Here is a 26,661-nt window from a genome sequence, read left to right on the forward strand (position 1 = left end):
GTGCTCTGGGTGTCCCTGCTGGAGCAGGGAGTTGGACTGGATGAGCTCCACGGGTCCCTTCCAACCTCGACCACTCTGTGGTTCTGTGGTTTGAAGGCTGTTGGTGTAACAAGAGGGCAGAGCAGCCAGGGTGCCCCACGGGAGGAAGGTGCCGTTTGCTCCCGCAGTGACTCCATTTGCAGCTGGGGCCCTCCCGTTGCTGCCAGCCGGGAAGCTCCCAACGTGGCTCTCTCAGAGTTCATCCCTAGCAGACAACTGGGGCACTCGTTACACCGCGAGGCAGACAGAGGTAAGTGCACACAGTTCAAGAGCACAGTACCACGCACACGGGCTCCGTGAGCTGCTCACACAGGAGGCTTCTAACAGTGCCGAGCTTTGAGGACTTTGGCAGTACWTTTTTTTATGCAAAGAAAAATAAGTAGGTATTTTCTTAGATTTAAGARAAAAGAAAAACTTAAAGCCTCATTCAGTCGATTACGACATCAGGTCATATTGACAACACACGCTCCCAAGGAAAGCTGCAGCCTCTTACACTACCTTTGCCTCTAATGCAGTTCAAGGAGCCGGTAACAGCACAGGACCTAGAGCTCCTGCATGGAGCAGCTGGGAGGGCAAGAGGGAAATTCCSCCCCCGACACTGAATTGTACAACTTTATTGTAACGCAGGGCAGAGCAGCACTTGGGCACTGCCAAGTTCAGCTCTACAACTGCTAGGGGAAGGTTTCCAGTAATTACCAGAGGTCCTTCCCTGGCCCCTCTAGTCCTTCACGCTCCAGCCCGCTCTGTGCCTTCCTGGCCATCTTCCACCCACCATTTCTCAGCCTATCTTGCACTGTTTAACATTTACAGCTTTTAAAGTTGTGCCACACACAACTTTTTTCTGTTTTTGACACACATCAAGAAGACTTCTCAGTATATGACACAGACCATCTAAGCCATCAGTAAACTCTTAAGCAGTTTTTAAGCCATGTATAAGGCCACAGGTCATATTCACACCCCTGTTTATTACACTCCCAGATTAAYTGGAGTTATCGTGAGGATGAATTTGGCTCTATGATTTTTGTTAGGGAAAGAGTCCCTCATACTCACAAATCATTTCCCAAAGAAAATGAAAACCARTCAGTGACATGGGGAGCTCACTGGCACCAGCAAGCACCTAATGCTGAAAGAGATGAAACAGCAAGGGGCRAAGAGCAAGGAATTGGTAAGAAAATGGAAATATCTTTGACTAAGGCCAGGCAGACACTTAGTGAGAGCCCAAACTAGCAAGCCTTACCACTCAGAGTTACGTGATCATCCTTAGAGGCACTCTGTGTTTCTTCTAAATGGATCTCTGAGCTCACATCCACTTTCCTCCCCGACAATTGCAAATGAGCTTTGAGAGAGGCAGGCACCTTGACTTTAATGGAACCTGGTATAAATTTAAGTGAGAGTTGATTAACATCCAGATCAAAGCATCAAACAGACAACAATTTAGCCAACTTGAAGCAAGTCATCCCATTTTTAAGAGTATTCAGACACAGCAATCTTTCTTTCTGTCTCTGAAAGAATAAGCAAGGACGATTTCATTTATCACAACCAGAACAATACTCGTAAAATGCATAAAATGGTGCCACGATATTTCCTAGGGGGCCTGGAAAATTAACACCGTTGTACACGGCGAGCGCAGCTCTCACTGGAGGACCTCGTTACAAGGACAATCCATCAGATGATCCTTGTAATGTTCTGGTGTCAGCAGTTGCCTTTGCTTTGCTGCCCAGCACAGGACTGAAAGGCTACAGACTCAAGGGTCTCTAACCACCCCAGAAACTCTCTCTCACCTGCCACCTACCAACAGAACTGCACCTTTGGTGCTCGGTACAGCTCTGCTTTTGAGGTTAAAACATTAACAATGGAAATTCTGACTTCTGCTTCCCCTGAGTGTGAATCCTTTAGGCCACAGACTGAAGGCAACTGCTGGGCTCCGCATCTGCCAACCTTAACTGTGTTTGGAATTAGTCACCGTGTTTGGAAGTTGTCTCACACATTGAAACTAAAAATAGCAGAAGTCAGAACACGCTTGCTGTGCGTACGCTCTCTAGTTTGACTCACTTTAGAAAAACATTTAAAAGTTTCTTTAAATATGCCCAAGAAATCCAATAATGGTATGAACAGAAAACTGACTGTAAAACTTTCAAGCAGCAGTCAGAAAGCAACACCAGCTACAAAACCTAAATCCTGCAGAATCAGATGCCTGTAACAGCCCTGAAAAACAAGCAGCTACCAGTATCTCCATCTAAATTTTGCTGGATGCACAAAAGCTTTAGCATAGKGAAGAGCTTCACTTTTGGGCAATCCTTGGAGAATAGCTCAACGATGTGACTCATAAAAAGCAACACACGTGTAGCTGATTTATCACAAATGGGACATTTTCTGCTCAGCAGTTGTCAGCAGTTACTCTGAATTTACAGGGTAAATGGAAACAGAACTTCATCAACTTTGCCTTCACTAAACTCTGCTGCCAGAACAGATGTCAGGCAATGTTTTGAAGATATCATTAGTTATTTTTTCGTTAAATACATTCCATTTTACTAGAACTTACTATATTTACTAGTAAAAGTACGTAAAAATACCTGTGGAACTATTTTGTATATCCTTGTCCTCTCTATAGAGCTTACCATATTTTAAGATTTATACATTTTCCAATGATGAGAATGTGAGAATGTAGATAATGAACAATCACTAGAAACTCTTTTTTTCCAGACAGACAAGCAACAACCCTCACACTTTTCATTTTAGATCACAAGTTGTCACATACACATAAAAACCATCTGTTCCAGTCTACTAACCTTTCTGGGATTTCAGATCCACTTTTCTCAATTGACTGACATAGACATCTATTGACCCATGATCTGTAGAAGCTTTTAGACTTCCATCAGAGGAATCTAAAAAAAGAGAGAGAAAATTAAAGGATTTTATCTCATTTCTCTTTTTCAATAAATACTTACTATATTCATTCGTTATTCTTAGTTTCTGGATGTGCAGAGAAACACAGACAAACTTTCCGAGCTGGCTAAAACAACAAAATCCAACCTGACTGAATCTTGCCAGTTTTACACAACGAAAGTTCTCACTGGAGAATACACCTCATTAATCACAACCACGATGTCTAGCATTAAAACCCTTAAACCCTTAAAGCTTTCCATATAGTTCTTGTGTTAAACTGAACTGGAGCTTTTCTCATCCAAGATCTCAAGCACAGATGTGGAAGGTCAGAGTACGTAACACTAAAATCATGAAGGAAAAATGTGGGTTATTATCCCACAGCTAAAACTGATTGCTTTGGAGGCGGAAAGCAGCCGGTCGCTGCTCAGCCTGGGGGCCCCATCTTTTGGCTAGTGAGAAAACAATGATAAAGTATAGAACTGCAAAGGGTTTTCCCATCTCCATGAATTCTGTGTTAAAACACTTCTCCAAACCCGAATTAAAGGAAAAAAGAAATCCTCGTTAATTGAAATGAAAGATCTGGAAAAAGTGCTTTGCTTGGCTAAGTTACAATGAAGACACTGTGTCCCTGCTGGAGCAGGAGGTTGGACTAGATGATGTCTAGAGGTCCYTTCCAACCTCAGCCATTCTGGGATTCTGTGATATTTTATTGATAATGGTTATAAACATCTTAGTGAAGTTTCCAAATGACAGATTTTGAAGCCTGACAGATTGGCTCGCAGCAGACACAGGAGATATCTGGTCTCCTGCTTTTCTGTTTTAAACAAAACACGCAGGGAGCTCCTTTATCTGCACTGTGAGAAAAGAGGGATTCCCAAAAGCACAGGAACTCCTTTCAGGAAAAACAACTGCTAACAGTCCATACAGGATAACCAGCTGATGGTACTTTACAGAGGTTAAAGATTATTTAATTATTATTTTCCTATTCTTCACCAAAAGTCTCCAAATCCAAAAGCAGCTCTTAGGAGATACAGTGGTGCTGCATGACTGCATAGTCTTCTCTTTTTATTCTTTTATTTTTTAATTATCTATATTAAGAAAAATCTGAAAAATCCTACCCCAACTGCTTTGGAAAGCTCCATTCTGGGCGGATGCCTTGCTTGCTACCTAGCTGGATTTGGACTCCCAACATACACCACTTATCAGGAAGTTTGTTGTGATGGAGGGAAAAAATAATCCCTGGAGTAAAGTTTCAAAAACACTGAGAACTTTGGCAGCATTAACCAAACTACAGCAGATTTTACAATACATGTTTAGCTCTGATTTATGGAAGCAACGTGAAATATACTTTGCAGAAACAACTGGATGTGATTTATGATTTCTGGAAACAATTTTATAGTTATGAGATTAAATGCAAATGAATAAGGATACGGAGAGACGTCAAGTTGGCTATCATTTCTGCAAAGTCTATTAAAAATGCTGTTGTAATTTCAAGCCTCTGTAACTCTTAAACAAATGAGACAAAAAATGCAGGAAAATGGAATAAAACACAGCCAATGTTTTAACGTTTTAGCAAGAACATTAAGTTTTTCAACAAGAAATACTTTTGTATAAAATAGCACAGACTGGAAGGAACACAGCTGAAATAATGGAGACAATATATGACAGTAAAAAAGCTGCAAGGCCATTTATTTTAAATGTAAATACATAGCCAGCTTTAGCTGAGACTCATGTGCGTAACTGAGGATAAGAAACATGAAAAAGAAGTGGATACTTTAAATTCAGAATCTGTTATGGACTGACAGCTCAAGAGGAAAGGCAAGGATGAATCTTTCTAAAGGAAACAGAGCAGACGGTCACTCTTGAGTAACTCTGGCTATTTAAGAATTTGCTAGTGCAAGAAAAAGGCAGTGAAGCAAAATGCCCTTGATAATGTTTTGCTAAGCTTTGTGGAGAATAACTTTTCCGCAACAGGGACCAGCTTTGTTGGTCTTTCTAACTCCTAAGAGAGGAAGCCAGATTCTGGTCCCACATGAGCAAAGCTCTACGTGCCGAAGAGCAAGCTGGAGCACTTCCAAAAAAGACACTGATTCTCAATTAAGACAACCAAAATAAGAAGTTGTGCAAACTAATAGATGAGGGGGAGTGCAGATATTACATGAACAGTAACATAAAGAAATGCCCAGACTGCAGTTTTCACAGGTGCTCTACAGAAAGTCCCTAGAACAGCAACACCAAGAAAAAGAACAAGCTCTGAAAGAAACTCTTCTGTTAGAACATCATGGCAGTTCCCTTCTTTTGAATTGCAAAGTTTAGAAGGAATCAGAGATATTTTTAAATTCTTGACTTACAGTGGAAGAGTTGCATGAATACAGCAAAGCCTAAAAAAATGTACCAATTGTTGCTTAGATATAATCTTACGGATCAAACAAGAGGAGTTCTGKTTTTTTTTTCCTTACAAATTATCTWTTTGCTACAGCCAATCTGCCTGCTAGTCTTTCTGTTTAAAAGATAACTCAGAAAATAGGTAACTTGCGAAAAATTGTAGAGTGACAAAACTGAAAGCTCATTCACAGCACTAACCATTTAGCATCTACTTCCCTTCATTTTATAAAACTAAAAAGCCTTAAAGAATGAACACAAAAGATTTTGCCTTAACCCAAGCAAAAACATCCTTACTTTTCCCAATGGTGTATAATAATTGTCCTTATTCATTACAAATCTGTGTAAAACTTTCATTCAATGGAAATTCAATGGAAAAATACAAGATCTTTATTATAATTTGTTTCAGGATAGCAGAAACAATGTAAGATTCCATCATATGTGAAGCATGAGAAAGATTTATGTTTACTTAGCTGGCTATCTTATATTGTTTTGATAAAGATTCAGAATGTTTTAGGAGGGTGAAGGATAATAGGCAAATGGGGATGGTGATGATAAAGCTAAGTAACAACTCAGCCAATATTAACATGTCCATAATAATGGATTYTCTCATTTTTAAAGAAAAGCCTTTGCTTTTTTCCTCATATCCTTATACATGAGAGATCCTAGCCTGCCTGGGGAGCAGACATGCTTAATATAAAACACAGTTTGCAAACCAGCAGGCAAGCTTGGTAGGTTGGTCTTGGACACAGCACAGAAGAAAGCAGGAGAACAAATTAAAAAAAAGGTCTGTGAGTAGGAAAGCACAAAGGAGAGACCAAGTTCTGCAATATGAGGTTGGAAGATGAAGAACCAAGCAGCATGAATAATAAAGGAAATAGCATCGACTCTATCAGTAGAAGGAATTTCTATTATGAGCCAAGTTTGTGCATGGATCATATGTTAAAAAAGTACCAAAAATATTTTAAAGCAGAGACCATAATGTCTTTAATATAACACAGAACTGTGGTTTCTACTTTAAAAATTCCCTGGATAACACATCCAAAGGTGAATGCTCAGGCAAGAGCACCGATGCAAAATAACTTCTAGGTAAGTTATTGTCTACTGTTTTCAGTTATTGAAAATATTTCAGTTCTTTCAGTCGATACTGATATTTTTGTATAACTGAGTACAGTGCATAACAGTACAGTTATGCACTCAGTTATGCAAAAATATTTTGAAGAGCATTTTTGTTTCTCATAATTAATACTCCTCCTCAAAGGAAAATTTTAGCCACCTGTCTCTGTACCAGGGAACTGCTGCACAGCCCTCCTCACAAGACAAGGGCCAGGCTCAGACACCTCTGTTCACCTTCGTGTCGAGGCCGTACTCACATCTCAAGTTGCTGCCACACAGGTTTTTGACAAGGTTGAAATTTATGTATTTTTATTTTCAGCAGTCTTAAAAGAGTGAGTCAGTCACAGCAAGTCTCAAAAGCCTTTAGGTCTTCCACAGTGTCAGTTGCCAAAGAAAGGTTAGAATAAAAGAAACCCCCACAGAATTTTACACAATGTCATTTTTTTGTTGTTTGTTCCAGGTTTTTGTCATTCTACTTTCTCTAATAGTTCCTGCTGCCTCTAAGCTGGACCCAGCCCACCCATCCAAAATGGGGAAACACGATAGCAAACAAAATAACTATGACTAGTTTTCTTATTCTTACAACACCAGACCCACTAAAGTTCTGCTGGCCACCAGTATCCTGCATTTATTAACCAACACAAGGCCAGGAAATGAAGAGAGGGGATTATTCCCCTCTACTCACAGGCCACATGCAGAAGAATGCAACCAAGGCTGGGGCTATCACTAGAAGATGGGCATCAATGAGCATGAGTGAGGGCAGCAGTTGGCTTCAGATTTGAGGCCACTGGATTGGCCCCAAAGTTGGTCCCAGATCCCAGGTCATGGATCCCAACACCTGGCCTGTGAGGAGGTACTGAGGGATGGGGCTGTCCGGCCTGGAGCAGGGACAGCTTCAGGAGGCCTCGAGCAGCTCAGGGTGTCTGCGAGGAGCAATGAAGGGTGCCCCAGGCTCCTCAGAGTGGAGCAGGACAAGAGAGCTGCTGGAAGCGGAAACAAGAGAGGTTCAGACTGGGTGTAAGTCCGAACTTATATAAAGTTCTGTATATAAAAACAGGAAGTTCTATCTCCAGGTGAGGAAGAACTTGTTTGGTGTGAGGGTGCCAGAGCCCTGGCCCAGGCTGCCCAGGGAGGCTGTGGAGTCTCCTTCTCTGGAGATCTTCCAAAGGCGCCTGGATGCCGCCCTGTGCCCTGTGCTCTGGGTGTCCCTGCTGGAGCAGGGGGCTGGACTGGATGAGCTCTAGGGGTCCCTTCCAACCTTGAAGATTCTGTGATATAAGGAAAATCTTCCTTCTTGAAGATGGTCAAGAAGCAGAACAGTTGGCCCAGAGAGGCAGTGCAAGCTCCAGCCTCAGGGGTTTTCAAACAGGGATGGTCTGACCAAACCTGCTCTGACCTCACAGTCAACATTTGTTTGGGCAGGAGGTGCCAGGCACTTCAAGTTGCAGTGATACCCCCTATCAAAAATATAGAATAGTTCAAAAAATAGAAACCCGTTTACATAGAAAAATAATACAAACTAGCCAAACCAGATAAAACTTTCTTTTTTTAACTGACAAAACAGCTCTTGTTCTAAAGTATCTTGTTCTAAAGATAACTAAAAGAAAACACACAGAAAAAAAGGAGAGCAGTCCCAGTTTTATAACGCAAAATTATACAAGAACACAAAACTGTCGATTTATGCAGTTGCTTGGTGTTTTTCCCCCAGCCTAATACTCTTAGAAGTATTCTTAACTATGAGTTAGACGGGTAAATAAATCCCCAAAAAGCTAAGGATCCAGCTCAAGAATCTAGAGATGAGCAAGTTCTCCAGTTAATGAATAAAATGCGTTGCTAACTCTATAAAACTGCAAGCTCGACTGGTAGGAATGAAGAATAACTTTCTATTTCTGCCTTGAGAGTCCCTTTGAGAGGGAGAAGCTGCAGACCTCAACTCTCACACCTCGCAGGGTTCAGCAACACTGTGCTCTGCTGCAAACTTTCTACTTTCTTGGTTTTGCATGGGATGGATGCAGTATTAGTGGGTCAACGTGAGTAGGTGGGTGAATGGAAATATGAACTCAGTGTCGCCAAAGAAAGTTTTAGACTTTCTTTGGAAACGCACATCACGTTTTCCAGGATGTTCACTGAAGGAATAATTAAGCTTTTGCTTGCAGATGGAAACAAGCATCCTAACCTCAGACTACCCAAGGCAGCAACACCTTTGTAGCTGAACCTGCAGCAGAAATTTAGAAAGTCTATGGCTGTAAAAAGCAAAAAGGAAAGAAATACCTTTCGTTAACAGCTTTATTAAGAGCTTGATGCTGACACTCGGCCTTTAGAAAAATAAGCATTGCCTGTCTACGAAAATCTAGTCCAGGAAGTCAGAGGATCTGTCTTTTTCTTCTCATTTCTGTCATCAAATTTCTGTTGATATTTGGCAGTCCAGCAAGTTATGCTGTGCCCTATATTCTTCATACACGAAGGCTTCTACTTCTAAACTTTTTTACATTTCTTTTTCATTTATCTCAAGTTGTTTCATTGATCTCAGGAGTTGATCTTAAAAGGCATTTTTGCTTCGAAAAAAATCCTAAAGAAAAAAGAATCTAGATGAGGTTTTACCCTCTCTGGTAAAAGGCTAAGTATAATTTATCCTCTCAGAATTGAAAACTGAAAAAACAATTCAACTACCAGGCTTACCAATGCTTAAACTAAACCCGATTAATTAAGGAAAATAATCACCATTTGTTGGTGGAAAGAATCATCACATCCTGTGTTAAAAAACATTATTTAATAATTCTCATATTCCGTTAGTTATTTAACAGAGGGAAAAACAGAGCAACAAGCCTGATTTAAGTTTGTGGTTTAATGACTAACCCTTAAGAATGTGTATTGCATTTATTTTCCAGGGACATTGATATAGATTGTTTAGAAGTACAAAAAAGTTGTAATAGTACAGCCTATTCCTGAAAGATGCTTAGTAGCAGGGTCACTATCATCGGCAGGAGACTTTGAGATTTGGTTCAGTAAATATGTTTATTTGCAGAAGTCCTTCAGGATTTCATTGGAGACAGTTTGTTACTTCAATTTTCTATCAGAGAAATAACCAGGATTATAGTGTTGCACTTCTATGTCAACGTACTGCAAAAAAAAGAGTCCTAGCATTTTCCTAAGATAATGTAGTAATTAATACACCTCTTCCCACTGCATAAAAGGTCAATTTATCCCTCCCCCAAAATCTCCCTTTGTTTCATTGTGACAGACAATGGTCAAAGCACCTCTTTAGAAAGTAGCAGTAGCTTTTTAAGTCTTCCAGGAAGCTGTTTTTCTTCAAACACAACATGTAATTCAGCAGTGACTACAGGATACTCCATGACACAAAAATTAAACAAAGCTTGTCTTTGAAAAATAACAGATAGAAGATACAGAGCAAGGTTAAGAGGCAAAACGATCATATCTGAGGCACACTTGATTTTCTTCTCATGGCCTTACATCCTCTCTTAATCTTTTCCAAAAGAGCAAAGAGAGAGAAGAGTGGGAAAGTAGAATATTATCTTAGAGATAAGGTAGAACCCACCTACTGTGATACTCCCCGTCTTGGTCTGCAGGGTGGTGTTGCCTATTAGAAAAAAGAAAAAAAGAGGCATTTTAATATTAAAAGCAAATTTAACTTTTCTCAAATCATTACAGATTAAAGGAATGTGATGCCATGTACATCTTAGTACTACGGTACTAATACACCTTAGTACTATATATCACTAAATATATATATATAAACTAAATATATATATATAAATTTATATAAATATATAAAAGCATATTTAACTTGCATTTAAAAGCAGAACAGGGTAAATTACCCTGCCTAAACATTGTTGCTTTATAAACAAACAAAAGAAACAACAACATATGTGGATAAGTAACAGTGAAATGATTTCAGAAATAAGAAAAGCACTGGATAAAGCTTCAAGGCAGAGGCTACATATGGAAGAGGGAAAAGCAAAAGGCACTTTGCATTCAGTCTTTTATTTGGGGACAGTTCCCACCCTCCACCACATTGTTCAGATGACTGCAACAGCACTCTGGCTGTTCATGGCAGTTTAACAGGATGAGTAACAAAGCTATAAAGCCACTTCAATGAAACAGCAGCCATCTGAGAGACACACAGACAGAATGAGTCTGTGTGAGCAGATACAGACACTTGTGTGGGCCTGGAGACTCTGGAGAGAGAAAAAGAAAAACAAAAATCCACTCTCCAAGCTGAGGACAAGGATTTTCTGCTTTAGCCTGCAGGGCTACTTCCTAGCCAAGTCCTAGAGAAGTCATGAAAATCGGCTACTCCCTCCAAACTGAAGGGCATGATGACCCACTATCAATAGCTTTTATTGACCTCTCACAAGGCTCCTCATGTGTTAGGCTGCCTGAGGAGGATGAGAAGGTGCAAAACATGAAATGTAGAGTGGCCTCTTGCTGAAGCTGCCAGTGCCTGTTCAGAGCAACGTGCAGGATTTCACTCTTAAATCTCAAAATGAGAGCTCCTCCTCAGCATATGGCAGCACAAGAATCTGAAAGGATGGGATATCTCATAGGAAAAAAGCCATCTATATTTGTTAACAGTCTAAAGAAAAAAGTTATTTGAACATTTAAAATTCAATGTTTATCATAAATGTACAATTACATCACAAACAAAACGCTTTAAATGAAAGAACTAAACCACAACAGTTCCTTCCTATCACTCCTTCATGTTCCCAGAAGGACAACAGACAAACAAAGTTGATCACAATAATGTTATCCAATTTTAGTAATACATGACATTTAGGAAAATTTTCAGATCCTTTGGAAGAGGCCTTTCAAATTTTGCCAGTTCTGCTCCCAACATCCCCCAGCAGCTAAGCAGCAGTGCACAGAGATGAGGGCTGAGCCCATCCCAGCAACGCAGCTGGCACTGGATTTCTTAGTGGTCCATACATTGGAAGCTAAAAAAGCAGCCTGTTATCAACAGTCCTACATTTATTGTTCCAAGCACACTCGGCACAAAATACTTGGTGGTTGTGCATGCCAGAGTTGAAACGAAAGCATTTTTCAATGCACTGGCAAGAGGTTTGGTTTCACTGTAACCTTTCCCTTCCCCTCTAAGAGATACACACACACACTATATAATTATCCAACCTCTTTCCTCCCTCTTTCCATAACTAGCACTTATTTCTGTACAACAAACAACAAAAAAATCCATGTCTTTTGTAAACTAGCAAGTCTCACGAGCTGAAGCTGCATTACACAGGGTCTGAATAGAGCTCCTGAACTTGTAGATTTACTGGCTGTTCTTCATTTTTCTCTTTTTTTGCTTTGTTTAGTTAAACAGATCTCTGAAGAACATTAAACATTTAGAGATCAAACTCCTATTAATCACTAACTTAAAACATGGCAGATATGACATGAATGCACACACTCGCACGTTATGGTGACAGCTACAGGTCAAATATTTAGCTAGAAGGGAAGCAGGTAGGAATTTCCTGCCGTGCTGCAGCCTGCAACATCCACAGGCCATGCATAAAACCCTACTTTTGGTCATGCAGCCATTCCACATAGGTCTTTGTGAAGCTGAACTACTCTTTGGTTCCAGATACATCAGGGGAAAGAGAGGAAAGGCTAGAGGAAGGCATCAAGATGATGAGGGGGCTAGAGCACAGGACCCAGAACTGGCTGGAAGAGCAGGGCTTGTTCTGCCTTAGAAAGAGCATCCTGTTGTGGTCTCTGGCTTCCTAACACAAGGGCACAGAGAAACCAGCCGGCCTCTTATTGGGGAAACACAGCAAAAAGAGGGAGAGCGATTACAAATTGCCACAGTGGAAATGATGACTCAGTTTCTCAGCACAAGGGTAATTTCGGGCTGGAACAAGTTGCCCAGAAAGTCTGTGGAATCTCTGTCCTTGGGGATAATGCCGAGCTCAAGCAGACAAGGCYGAGAGCAAGCTGCTCTAGCTGACCCTGCTTGTAGCTTGGCCTACATGTCAAGAAGTCCCTTCCAACCCAGATTACTCTGCAATTCTAAGAAAAGCGACTCAGCCCAAGGCTTTGGCAGAGCTGCAAAGGAAGACGAGTCTAAATCCCTGTTTATTTCTYCTATGGGCCTCAATGCAGAGAGGTTTCACTCATGTTTTTGCCCTTAGATACAACAGCATATTTCTCAGCCTCAAAGTTGTGGCCTTCTTCTGTGTGTGTCTGCTCATTAAAGTGACTCTAAAYCAGTATCTTCAAAATAAGGCATTAATCTTTTATCCTGAGCATGAAGCTTGCAAAAGAGCAATGCAAAATGCCTCCATACAACRGATTACCTCATCTCTACCTTAATTTCTCCCTGCAATAGTGGAGTGAACAGTCCCAGCTCAACCTATTCAGTTGTGGATTGGTCTACAGGAAAAAAATCCTGTGCACTCACCCACATTTCCATAGAGACCTTGGCCCCTCATTCTCAGAGTATCTTTTAAAATATTTTAATGACCTTCTTTAATCAAATTTAACTGGGAACAGCACATTTCTGAACATTTCCAATAAAACTGCTGGTTTGAAGCAGTTAAGATTTTCTATTTAAAGGTATAATTGGTTCCAGTATGAAGGTTTTATTTGGGGACTTGTTTGAAAAGCTTGTGTTATCAGTATTTCCTGCAGTGTAAGAATTACACCTTGTCACAGAGAAACACTTTAATGTTTAAGAAAAACATTTTTAAATTCCTCAGTTACAAAAGACGTACAAACAGTTTAGTGGAAGAAGGAATGAAATGACAGACATTAAAAAATTAAACTCAATTTAAATGTTGAATGCTACTTTTAATCATGTTCTCAGCCATAATATAGGCATTTGATAAGAAACCACAAGAGAAGTTTTCATTCTGCAGCAGGAAGCCCCGCTTGAGCACCGTGTAACATGCAGTGCACACAACAGGCTCATGCTCTTTGAAAGGCTTGGGCAGCCTTTGGTCTGTAGCTTGTTTTTACTATGATAAAGGGATTTGGTTTTGTTTGCAAGTGAGAGCAGAGAGGTAAAAAAGGAAATAATTCTGTCTATATACTCGTATCTCCAGAATCTGAGATATAAACAGCAAAAATATTGAAGATATAACTGCTATGAGATTGCTTGAGGACTACAATACAGAATTACTAGAGTGTTTCTGACCAGAGTCAGCTTTAGCATTTCAGGCCTCAATCTAATTTGATTCAGGATTAAAACTGAAGTACTTCACAAGGCAAAGACTACAAATGAGAGTGACCAATTTAATTTTTCTAACTAATTTTAACTAATTCTATTTTCCACTAATATACATCTTTATTTTAGCAATGTTTGGTCTTAGTACTGAAAGACTGAGGAGCATAATGTTTTGCAGGAAATATTCTTCTGAAAGAACAGACTGCAAAAACCAAGCAAATCTTGATGTACAAATTCTATTAAAAGGAACAGATAAAATAACATTAGGTCTTCCAGACCCATTTAATAAAGAGCTCATGAAAATAACCCTGCAGTCATGTAAGAAATGTCTGTATAATTTGGATACAATTCTATTTGTTTTCACATTGTTCTTCAGTGAAATTATAACAAGGCATTACTAAGAGGTAAGTCACTAGCTACAGCTGTTATTATTTCATTTTAGTACTAAGATAACAAAAATAATCTTTTGGATGCATATAGATGCATGAGCACACTCATACTGACCATTCCACAGATTGTATCTGCTGGAGGGTAGAAAAGTCAGCTTATTTGCTGGCAGTAACAGTCTACATGTTAGAAAAACAAACAACCACAAACCCTTAGCGCTGCCTACACAGGCTGAAAGGAACTGTAGCTAGCAAGGCTGGAAATCAGGTTTCAGCCCATGCCACATCAACAGTGGAACTGGTCTTTCAAAGAAGGAAGGAGAATCACTTCTGAAGCAAGATAAGCCCACAAAATTTCAGCAAATTGTTTACAGGGCACAAAGCTAAAAGCCTGGACTCAATATATTGATTTCACACTCTCTCTTCACACACCCTAGAGTTTTAAGTAAAAGAAAAATCCCTGAACACATTAAAGACAGTTCCGTAGTAATTTTGCTACATTACAACCACACAACGAGTTTCAACCTTGACTTATTTACATGAAAGACACCAGAGTTAGTTAGTTTTAGTTCTAGATGAAGAACAGTAAGGGGTGGAAGGATGAAGGAATGTGTCTTTCATCTTCAAGAATAGAAACTGTCACTATTCTATTAGCATAGAGTGCCAGCACACACAGAGCCCATTTCCAGGAAAAACTTCTAGATATAACCATATTTTACCAGAAACCTCATTGGGAGCTGGGGATAAGAAAAAGCTGGAGAGGAAGAATGTGAGGGTGGGAGAAGCATCCTTCCATCCCTTCCCTCCTTCTTTTTAATATAGTTTTAGTGCTTAATTACAATACTTTAACACACCCCTAGCATGTGTGCCATGCTTCTTCTCTATAACATCTGCTTTTTCCTATTTCACAAGGAGCATACTTATAAAACCGTTTTAGAAATAAGCGCCATTTGCTATATTGTAAGCTAATCCTCATCAGCTCAGCCTCTAACATTGACTCATTTTGCTCTCATACTACACATAATTTAGTGATAACCTAGAGCTTTAGTCCTTTTGTTATTAGGAACATTACAGACACCAACAGGACAGCTACATTTCTGACAATATTTCCTTACCATGAATACTTCCCAGTAGAATATCACCAGTTTCTGACGACAGGGATGACGTTTCTGCGTAAAGATACTTAGTTTTCAGCAGCCCATCTTCAGTGGATATGTTGATGGAAGTGCCCTGCAGCTTCTCTATACTCACGCTCTAAGAGAAACAAACTTAAATAAACATAATGGAAAACTTGTCATCTCATTTTGGAAAGGCACAAAGAAGTAACACTACTAAGGAAAGCAAGCTTCGGTGCAAAACAAATGAAATTGAGTTCTCAGTTAAAAACTGCACAAGACAAAACATCTTTATGCAGCTCTAAATAACAATTTAATTAAAGTTTACAATATTCCTATGAATTATTAGCTCCATCAATACAGGCAAAGGACTCAAACAATCAAAACCAGATCCCTAAAAGAATAACTTGACTATTTTAAAAAGAATCCAAGTAGTGTCTTTCAAAAAGATGGTTTTTGGTTTTTTTGTTTGTTTGTTTTCAATCACAGCTTTAATAACTAAGACTTAATGCTCATATGTGACTATGACACTTAACAGCTTTGGTAATGAGCTTACCATGGTGACATACCAAAACCCACAGCTCTTCTTGTACAACGCAGGTATTTAGGCAGACTTTTCACTTGCTCACTTTGTGAACATAACTTCTTACAACAATAAAAAAATAAAAAATAAAAAAATAAAAAAAATAAAAAAATAAAAATTAAAAAAAATAAAAAATAAAAAAATAAAAAATAAAAAATGCCTTGAAAAATGAGCGAGTATCTGCCTTTCCCCCCCCCCCCTTCCTCTTTTCCTTCAATAAAACTGTGGAGATAAGAAAAGACTTGGAAAATTGTGCTATTGATGGACTGGAAGAATAAAAGGTGGTAGCTACAATAACATGATCTACATGCAAATAACAAGTCTTGCAATTAACTTGAGACTGTACAAAGAAAGTACATGCCATCCTCAGCAAATGCCAGGAGAATGGAATATTATCCTTCTCAAGTTAAAGTTGATTTATAAGGGATTCACATAAGTTCATGTTTAAACCTCATTTAACAGGTTTTTAATTTGCTCACATTGACTCTTCAGTGAATCATTATTCAGAGTGATTCACAGCCTTCTAGCTCAAACTATCTCATGTCCATGTACCTTGAAATCCTCTTACTCACTTTAACACCTTTATATTGTGAAAAAGTTAATACACAAAAATACATGTTGTCCCTTCCAGTGTTATGTTCCCTGCAACTATGTCCTTGAAATGTATTTCACCATAGTACAAAGCGAAGACACCAAATAAAAGCCGCTGTCATTTTAGACTCTAGCATCTCAACCTTAAAGCTTAATTTATTACCAGGGTATGCAAGATGTGATCCTATTTAGGGATTTACCTTATTTATATATTATTTTATTGAAAGAATACACTCATGTGTTGATTGCCCCTGCATATCAGTCTCAACTACCTTTCTCATAAATGCACAGCAATAAGCAAGTCATTTTAATGACTATTAAAAATGCTTAATAAATACTTGATACTTAATAAAAAGCACCGAGGCAGACAGTTAATATAAAAAAATGCTTCAGAAGAACCAAAACCCAGGAGGGGAAGGAGGAAAAGAAGGGAAGAAAACCAGATTGCTCCAGTCCAGAACTAAGGCCTTCGAGATCGTGAGTTCACACTGAGAGGAAATACATTTTCGATCCAAGTTATTTAGCTTCTATGAATTTTTGGCAGAAGGCAGTTGGCTTCGTTAACTAAGCGCTCTACAGAGTCCCCATGGCACAAGGCAGCTCATAACTCTCCAGTAGAACAAATTGGATGATCTGGTCTGTTCCCCACAAGATTTTCTGGGAAACCTCCCTCCCTTGAGGGCAGGGTCACGGGAGCTGCAGTCAGTGAGCCCCACTATACGCTCAGGTTCTGGCAGTTTTTGCTTATCCTTTTTAAAGAGAAAAAATAAACACCAAAAAAGATCGGTCTGTCATAAATCAGACTGAAATGGTTTTTGCACCTGAGCCTATTTTCAAGATGGAAACTAACACCTTGCTGCGTTTGAGTAAAACAATTCCCTCCTCGCACACTCTATCCTTCATCATGCTCAGATATTTGATGAGTATAGTCACTGTTTTTCCCTCCCCTTCAAATATTTTCCCCGTTTCTGAAGTGTTTAGTGTCTTCTACCACATCCTCACCTGGTCCAGGAGGGAACTGAGGAATCCCTGACACCACTGGCTTGTAACAGAAACGCTGACAGGGCTGTAGCTACCCAGCGATGACAACCCATGGAAGAAACTTCTCATACCAGCACACGTGGGACGTGCGAGGCAGGCTGATTACTGGCAGGAAGGGGCAACTGAGAAAACAAATCTCACTCTCTATACAGCTTATTAATGAGAATTTCAACATCGAGCCCAAGTTCTGTTCTGTATTTGTAAATAAAGAAGACTGTGAACTACCTCTGCCTCCTTTTGTCCCTGGCTACGGGAAGCAGACAGCGTTCCTGGCTGCTCGTGGCTTGGGATGAATCCCAACTCTATTAACCAGTAACAGGCCCCAAAGAACTGCTGGTCAATCAGCAGCGATCATGGGACTGTGGCATCTATCAGACTTTCAGTGCTCAGACTTTTTATGCTGGGATGAGAAATGTTCTTGTGAAAAGGATGTGTGACTGTGTACAGACATAAACACAAGAGAAAAGCGCAGCTACAGCAGCCTCGAGGCTCCTTTGCACATAAAAAGGATGGTTAGTATCCCCTACAAAGAAATGCAGGCAATTTAATACTGACATTTTTTCATAAATGCAGCAGCAGGTAAATTCATGCTGTAAACCAGGTAAAGCTGTATGTAAGTGACTGTATGATGTGAGAATCTGATTTACAGACTGCATAAGAGCACCAAAATGGAACCTATRTAGGTTTGTACTCTTGGATTTACAGCTTGGGTTTGATTCTTTCCTCAGAGAAGATGGAATTCTCCCAAATCTTGTATGTTTTTCTGATTCTTCCCAAGAATCTGTTCTGACARCACTGCACTCATACCAGCAACTTCCTGCCTTGCCGCTGCTCTACGCACTCAGGTAGCAGCCCTTCTGCTCTAAGAAATCAAATCGAACTGAAGAACCAGCCCGGGCCTGGAAGTCTTAGTATTATGGAGGGCCTAGCTCTACATTATTCAAAATAATGGAGAAATTACTGGGTTTTTTTTTGTCCTACCGTAATAGATAAAAAAAAAAGTAGCAGTAGGAAGTTAATCTCATACTGCCCTCTGCAGAATAAAGCAGGCTACTYCCTTCTGCAGTTGTTTCTCTGCTCATGGTACTTCTCACTGAATCGCTCACCCCTCAGTTAGACTGGGTTTTATTTTCTCAGCTGCAGATTAACACACAGAGTGCAGCAGTTTCCAGTTTCTCACTGTAAAATGCTGGAAGGGTAACGCACATCAAGGCCCCAGCAGGAGACACTAACTCARGTGCCTACTGCAGAGTTTAAGTGCATAAATATCAGCCAAGGTAAAGTCCATTTTGAGGGTCTACATAATAAAGGCCAATGTGTTGTATCAGCCCATGAGAGATAAGTAAATGCAACGTTACAAGTTGCATTTTTACTCAATAATATGCATTAGTGTGCAAAACTGAGTGGTTCATATAGTTTTTTTGCACAAAATCAAAATTCCTATAAGAATTTGACTCCTTTATTAAAAGAAAAAAATAAAAGCTTAAATTATATCCTACAAGCTGCATGTTGACAGAATACTCCTGTACTTTTTGTCACCTTTTTGTGGAGCCTCTGTTTACTACTCCAAACCAAGCAAGACAGATAACTGCATGGCAATGACAATTAATGGACAATTAACCAACAACCATTACATTTTGAAGAACATTTCCATTTTAAAGGATGCTTATTAATTTGCAACACACACGCCGAACTAGTGATGTCCACTGGGAAAAAAAAGCTCCACTTCTTACTTACACCCTTCTCTGTAGCACGAATATCTGTATTTCCATAGAGTGTTCCAAGACCAATTACTTTGCCTCCATTTGTCCGTATGTTGATTTTATGACTCTGAAAAACAGAGTTTACCATTCATAGTTAGGTAAGGAAAGCAAGAAAAAATAATGTTGAGCAACCTTTTACCATCAAAATAGTTCTTTGAACAAAACAGGTACCCCGTATCTGCTGAAATAAGTAGCATGGAGCAAGCTGGTTCTTTGGATTTTCTTTATACCAGCAGCAAAGGGAAGCACATGCCCAGTGCTGCAGTGTAGATTAAAGACAGGAGCTAACAATAAGAAGCAACTTACAAACTAGAATCAGTACAGTTAGTGCCACAGAACTCTCCTTAGGATTCTATACCTAATTAGCACAACTTACACATATATCACCATACATTTCTGCGACTACTTCCCAGTACATTACATTCCAATTCAGTATTTAATGTAGAGCAGCTGCATTGCTATCATTTTTTCCCCCAAAGAAACCAGTTTTAAATCTAACTGCTTTATACCTTTGGGCTGCTGCAAACAACTGAAAGAAAAGCAAATTAATGAGATATATCAAAAAGAGGAAAGAAAGGTAGCAATTATAATTAGGCAAGCAATAAATATACCAGAAACCATAAAACTTCTTAAGAGAAAGTACTCTCAAAAAGACAAATATTAGGTCTTGAGGCTGAAAACCAAACACAGGAGGGGAAGGCGGTGCAGGGAAAAAAGGGAGAGATCAAATTTGAATTATTTAACTATACCTTCCTACTATCACGCTGAATAGGGAAGACCAATGTCAAACTTCTGGGGGGTTCTCTCTAAAGACACCAAGCGTTACACCCAAACCTAGCAGGTTTTCAAGTTYCAACTTAAACAGCCTGTGGGAGGTTCAGAGAATCAGCAGCTGTGACTTTACTCACTGGATGCTCTTAAATAACCCTCTCACGACCAGAGTTTGTGGGTGCTGGAGGTTGCTGCTGCTGTTTGATTTAGAAGTCACAGATCAATGATGCTTTGCTCTCTGCTTTAAAGAGATGCTCTCATCTTCTGGTTAATGAGGTTTGTGAATGGCATGACAATGAAGCAACGTCAAACATCTCCTTAACCCATCCAGGAGAGGGCAATATCTCTTCAGTTTGCTCAGAGAAACACTACCCCKGAGGGAAGATCAGCACTTGGGTAGCTCTGCAGAATCAGTGTTAGAAAACTGAGTTACAGCTACCTTATTAGAACCCTATTAGTTCTTAAAAACAAGATTAAACTAAGAACTGTACAGATAAATATGATACTGTACATGTCATATTTACATGGTTCTGCTCCTGCAAACATCTATAAGGTCGGTAACTTCTACTCAAGACCATTATCCTAGTGTTTCAGAGCCAATAAAACCAGGAGTGGTTAAAAAAAGCAGCTATTYAAGGCAGAGCCTCAGAGTTTACTCAAGCTTCATTTTAAATAAGTTTTTCAGTTTGAACCCATAGTTCTTTCTTCATTCTTCACGTTTTAAGCGTGTTCTAGAAAATCTTCTAAGAACATGAGAGGCTATTCCTCTCATCTTGTGCTTAAGGGAGCAAAAAAGCTTTCCCTGTCACCCCTGACACAGGGGACGCTGAGGGGAAACAGAGTTTCTTACACTTGCACTTTTCCCTGACATTGTGAATTGAGAGGCTCAATAAGCTGAAAACTCAACATCAAGCTTTTCTTGAGGAAAAGAGAGCTGATCTGACTTCATTAGGTGCCTTTCCTCAGAACCCTCTTTTCCCATAAGATTATGAAAAAATAGGGGCAATTGTAATGGCACTCAACAGTTACTGCCAATAATACTGCCCAATATTGTTTTTTTTCCCCTCCCCTGTTATGCAGCTTGTGTTACTATTATTATTACTACATCTTATACAACAGAATCTTTTAACCAAACAGAGGTTATATAACACAGATTTTTAACCAAAGCTTTAAAATAACAGTAGTATATATAGTACTGTTAACTTTTTGCTGGATTTCAGTTACCTTTTCTAGGATTAATAAGGTCAATAAYACAGAATTTGGAACACAGAGATAGCCTGTGGTTCATTTATCAATATCAAGTACGGAGCAGAGCTAGCTCCACTTTATATTAAATTTCTCCTTAAACTCAATTTCCCCAGCGTGACCTATAAAATCATCTCTCTTTTACTGTTGTAAGAGAAAAATGCTGAAAGATTTTCAACTTTCAATAACACTTAAACATTAGAATTGATACATCTTAAATTCCTTTCCTCTGAATTTATATTRTTATTTCATTATATTATTATTCCTGCAGGTGCAGTTCCAATTAATGATAGGTACTGGTTGGAATCAGTTTCATATTTTGGACATATTCTGATTATTTCTACAAAAACCTACATCAAGAAACCTGAAGTCTTAACACCRAGGAAGCAAGATCATGACCGTATCACATATTTGTCAGAAATATTTTTAGACTGGTATTTCAGACACATAGTCCATACCTAAATTGAAAASTAAACCAAGGAGTTTGACAGAATTACTGATACTGGATAAAAAATCCCCCTCTCCTGGAACATAAATGGTGTTAAGCATTTTAAAGCCTTGACCTAGTAGGTCTAATCTTGCTTTGAATACACAGCATTTAACCCTCATTAAARCCAGCTGGCATCCTGCCACTACTACCAAGTTCTGCTGACTTGCTTCAGCTATCATCAATGGTTCCTGGACTTGTGATCCCAAGCTCTTTATGATTATTAACTTCTGTCATAACTGTACAAAATAAATAAAGGTGAGGTGCTGAGGTGAAGGGCACTTCAAACGACTAGAATTCTTCCCATCTTCAGAACTGTTTTCTTTATACTACATTGCATCATACAGTCATTTTAAAAAGAGAGCCAGAATGGAGAGAGGTTGTTTGTACCTTTATTGACTGCAAGACACTAGTCCCCTTCTCAGTTTCAATATCGCAGTTATCACATTCTATTTTCTGAATCTTCACACAACCAGTCCCTGACGTTTTGATATCCAAATCTGGAATTAAAAGAATTATTAGCAACGGAAGGAGAAAAGTCAACATTCAATTACAATATATAGTAACTGCACAGAGAGTGGGTGTTGGTGGGGGGTTTCAGAACAAGCTTCTTGCAAACTTTGTCTGCACACTTGCAAGCGTGGCATCACTATTGACAGCTGATGGTGAAAACTGCAAACTGTACACAACCATCCTGCTTAAAGAGAGAGTATTTGAAGTGGCAGCAGAGTGAGTGTAACCTTTGGCAAGGGCCTGGCACAGTGCAACTCTTCAGGGATTTATTTGAAACCCACTGAGCCCATCCCTTGACCTTCAGCCTCTTTGATCTTCTGCCATCCAAGACTCCCAAACTCTGCATCTCACATAGACCCTAATCACCAACTCTCCAAACAATTCATTTGGCTACAGTGAGGTGTGTTTGGAGCTTTGTTTAGTTATTTGGTCCTGCTGTAGCTTTTTGGGGTTGTTTTCTTTTTAGGCCGGGTAGGTGGGGGAGCAGATGTTGGTGTGGCAGTTTTAAGAGGGTTCAAGCGAGCAAACCTGACTTTGCAGAGCTGTGCCTTGTCATGTTTGGACCTATCTTGCTTCCATTGGCAAACAGCAAAACAAATGAGTATAGAAGAGTTTGCACTTGTCATTGTTCTTTTGGTGAGCCTGACTTACCCTCCTGGCACAAAGGAACACGAATTACTGGTTTTCTCATCTGAATCACCTTATTACTGCTCACAAATCCCCATAAAGGAAAGTCACCAGGGGTGATAATGTGGTTATCAAGGGAGTAACTTATGGCCTCACAGCAGTTCATACAGAAGAGCAAAAGCAGTTTTTCTGCCACTTACACTCTGTAGTGAGTTTAGGGGAATGGGCAGAAGTTTGGGTTCGTGCAGCTAAGGCAGGCTGATTGTGCCAGCAAACAGTTCTATTAATGATCAGAGTAAATACTGATAAGAGGTAAATGAAGGGCAAACTGTCACCTGTTCTTTAAAAAGAAAGAGAATTGGAATAGGAGTCAGAAAGGTGTGCAGAGAAGCTAGTAACTGAAGGGCTAACAGAGGCAGGGAGAGAGACCACTTACACTCTAAAGACCGCAGAGGAGAATATACGGGATGGGGGAATCCCTCAGCTCAGTCAAAGCACTCCTTTCATTTCCAAGATCTTCCAAGGTGACCAGCAGTATTAGAAGCGTTAAATAAAACATAATCAGAGTGGAAAGATCAACACTGAAAAGTTGCTGTTCAAAACAGATGCTGAAACCATAACGAGTAGCCCATAGATGATGGAAAGAAGAGAATCTGAGAACTGCAAATATCCACGAAGGGGAGTTTTTCCAACTGACAAAGCAGGAGAATCCCGCACCCCTGCAGACACAGAGGAAACATGTCCCATCTTTGCTGTAAGAGGAGTGTGTTACTGCCAGTGAGCCAGGAGGTTAGGCTTACTGGGGGATGCACACAAGGTGGTATCAGGAAAGAGAAGGGGCTGGAAGAGGATGGGATAAGCAGGTTTTGCAGAAAGCTAACTAAACTACACCTAAAGTTCAATAAACCCTTTGCTTTGAGAGGGTTTGAGCTTTGAGAGCTTTGAGACATGTCAGAGGGCAAAACCCAACCAACTGCATGCACAACAAGCATCACGAACAAGGGCTTGAGGGCCTACACAACTATGTTAATTTTGGAGAAGCCCAGACAGTTTCCTCAAAAGAAAAACAGTCATCAGTGGTATTTCTACTAATTCAATTTGAACAGTGCTGATCTAGAGGTTCTGAAGCAAATGGACAAAACTCTTCCATAAGACTTCACTTCTTGGGGAGTTGTTTAGATGTGGTCCCGAGAGAGGTCTGCGTAGGGCCACRTCCTGGCATCTGAGTTGGAAATGATGCATCCTTGTACAGCAGAAACCTTGGGAGTTCACAAAAAAAAAACCCGACAAGATTATTTTTGCAATCCAAGCTGTCTTGCTCAAAACTGGGATTCTGGGCCWGGAAACACTTTGCAGAGTGGGCGTGCTACAAGAAGCACTAGTGGTCAAGGAATGGAGTCCCGCTGTCTCATGAGGAGGCCTCCTAAAGCAGGATAAGTGACCCCACAAGGAAGCCACAGAAGAGCTGGCTAGCACTGCCAGGGAAACTCCAACAAGCACAGAGAAGCCAAACACATACCATTTCAGTGCCAAAATGGCAAAAATAGCTACTCTGTTCTTCCCTCAGAGAAGCTGTGGACGCAGCCATTGTCAGCCACACAAACCTCAAAAGGCACCCACAGATCTTTGGAGTCTAAAGGACTCTCACAGAAAAAAAGAAACATGATCGGGGAAAATGAGACTTGTGGTATCAGCAGGTAGGTAGAGGTGCCTCAAAAGCTACAGTATTTCAAACTGATTGGTGAAACACTTCCTTTAAAATGACTTAGAAGCCCTGGACCACTCAAAAGTGCATCAAGACAATCTGCTTCTCTGGCCACACAGGAAGGTTCGGGGTAGACACTGATKATCTGGTTTCCACCATATTACATGCTAACATCAGGAAAATACCCTGTTGAAAACATTCACATCTGTTTTCTATTACCACTTATAAAAAAAAMCCCAAAAAGCAGGAACAAACAGTCCAAAGAGCTGCAGTAGGCAGAAGGAATGGCTTAAATGAGAACATAAAATGATGAAATTGTGAACTAGCAACATCAAGAGCCAGGCATTCATTGCATTTGCCTACGCCAATATCCCAACGCCTTGCAATATGCCTTGCAATATGCCAATATGCCAAACCTTACCCTGCATCCACAGGAAGCTACAATACTTTGTCAAGAATGGTCCCATGGACTTAAATAAGACTTAAGTGGGAGGGTTAAGTGCTCCCAAAGAGAAAACTGGTGCAGGATACTGAAAGACAAACCAAGACTAGAGAAAGGAATATAAGCTCTTGCTACACCTACAGGGAGTCTTATGGCACTATTTAAAGCTACCATCATCCTCTGCATTTGCTTGTCACTTTCTATACAGTTTCAGTTAACTTGCAGCTTCTTGATAAACTCCAATATAAAGATGYAAAAGCTGTTAAGAAATGCCCCAARTCAAAAAACAAGCTGGGATTGCAAAAACATGCACCTCATTTCCTTAACTTCTTACAGCTAAGTGGCAGAAGAGGATGGATAAAGTGATATAAACAGTGTTAATAAATACACACACACACACACAGCCCTACCTCATGCATTCAAAGAAGGTCTGCAGAACGCTGAAACACTAGCAAGTGATTTATGATGCTTCCTTTCTAGATCAAAATTTGTTTTACAAGAAGAAGATGCTGTGTTTATGACAATACTGATGTCTAATGGATACTTCTTTCCTATACAAAGAAACGACCCAGACACAATAAATGTAGTAATAAAAAAGATAATGCCCAAACAAACTAGAGTTGAGGAGCACTTAGAAGTAGAACCTCACAGGCAAGTTAGTTCAAATCTCCACCATAACACTAATAATAGGGTGTTTTTCCAGCCACAACCTGAGATAAAACTCTGGATATAACTAGAGAACAACCTGAACAACATCAGCATCACAGGGACTAGGGTGCCAACTAGTAAAAAAAGAGGGAATGCAATAAACACTGCACAAGATGCTTGAATTTTACAGTCTCACCACAAAATCAAGTTGAACAACTTGCTTAAAAAAACTAAYAAAACCGCTTTCAAGAACATAAGCAGCAAGAAGCCTGACAGTCTGCAGAGCCAGCTGATGTTCAAGCTACAGGTAGGTGTCTTAAAGCTGAGCCCACAATTGAAAGGCTAAATGAATTCCTCACATCAGAGTTATAATAGAGACCTTTCAGAAGCTTCCTAGCACTGTAACTGTTTCTGAAGGAAAAGACATCCTGGATCTTAAYGTAACAACAACTTCCTACCCTACCCCTAACCAAAAAAAGGAAAAGAAAAAAAAAGTAGAATAATCTGGAGTAGCACCTAACAGTTATTCAAATATGATTCTTGGATTTTTTTTTTAATTATTTGTAAGCCAGGGATTSATTTCATTAATGAAATACAGATGAGTAAATGTCATCTTTGTACTTTCYAAGTAGGGAAAAATTGGAACTTAATATATCAACAATTCATAASGATTCATGTAACACTATCTCTGAGAAGTCCCACCTGGCAGAACTACCACAGTTCACTGAAAAGRGCCAGTGAGCATGTAGATAAGAGCTGATAAAATTACAAAAAATAAACTTTGATTTTTAGAACTCCTTGGCAAGGTCCTTAGTCCAYATTTAGTTTCTTATCTTTTAGCTAATATATTATCTGTCACCTTTAACGTTGAATAAGTCTGAAAACAGTGCAAATATCRAGGTTGGCAAGTTTCATCCAAAATACTGAATTTGTCAGAGTAAACTAGAAAGCGATGGGCAAATTGCATAAAGGTCTTGGAACTGCACACCTGCATGCAGAAACAAGAAATGACACTTAATAGACACTATCCCTGAGCAATTCTTTGCCAGAAGGAATTCCACTTGCCAATAAGTTGGCATCTGAGCCACACCAGGCCTGGAACTGGAAACTGCTGATGGATTTAAGAACACTTGGATGAAAT

The 26,661-nt window shown here is 39.7% G+C and overlaps 1 protein-coding gene across 1 annotated transcript in view; it reads right to left on the minus strand.

Moving 5' to 3' along the window:
- FAM185A (family with sequence similarity 185 member A) overlaps nucleotides 1-22,131 on the minus strand; it is a 30,729-nt gene extending 8,598 nt beyond the window's left edge. The window contains exons 1-6 of the mRNA XM_026046371.1: nucleotides 21,976-22,131; nucleotides 19,057-19,149; nucleotides 15,105-15,243; nucleotides 9,980-10,021; nucleotides 2,829-2,924; nucleotides 1,277-1,411 (exon numbers count right to left, since the gene is read on the minus strand). Of these exons, the coding sequence (XP_025902156.1) occupies nucleotides 1,277-1,411; nucleotides 2,829-2,924; nucleotides 9,980-10,021; nucleotides 15,105-15,243; nucleotides 19,057-19,149; nucleotides 21,976-22,131 (661 nt within the window). The remainder of the gene's footprint in view (nucleotides 1-1,276; nucleotides 1,412-2,828; nucleotides 2,925-9,979; nucleotides 10,022-15,104; nucleotides 15,244-19,056; nucleotides 19,150-21,975) is intronic.
- Nucleotides 22,132-26,661: the final 4,530 nt, after the last annotated feature.

This window comes from Nothoprocta perdicaria, unplaced genomic scaffold (assembly GCF_003342845.1).
Source record: "Nothoprocta perdicaria isolate Ctin4 unplaced genomic scaffold, notPer1 scaffold_44, whole genome shotgun sequence".
NCBI lineage: Eukaryota > Metazoa > Chordata > Aves > Tinamiformes > Tinamidae > Nothoprocta > Nothoprocta perdicaria.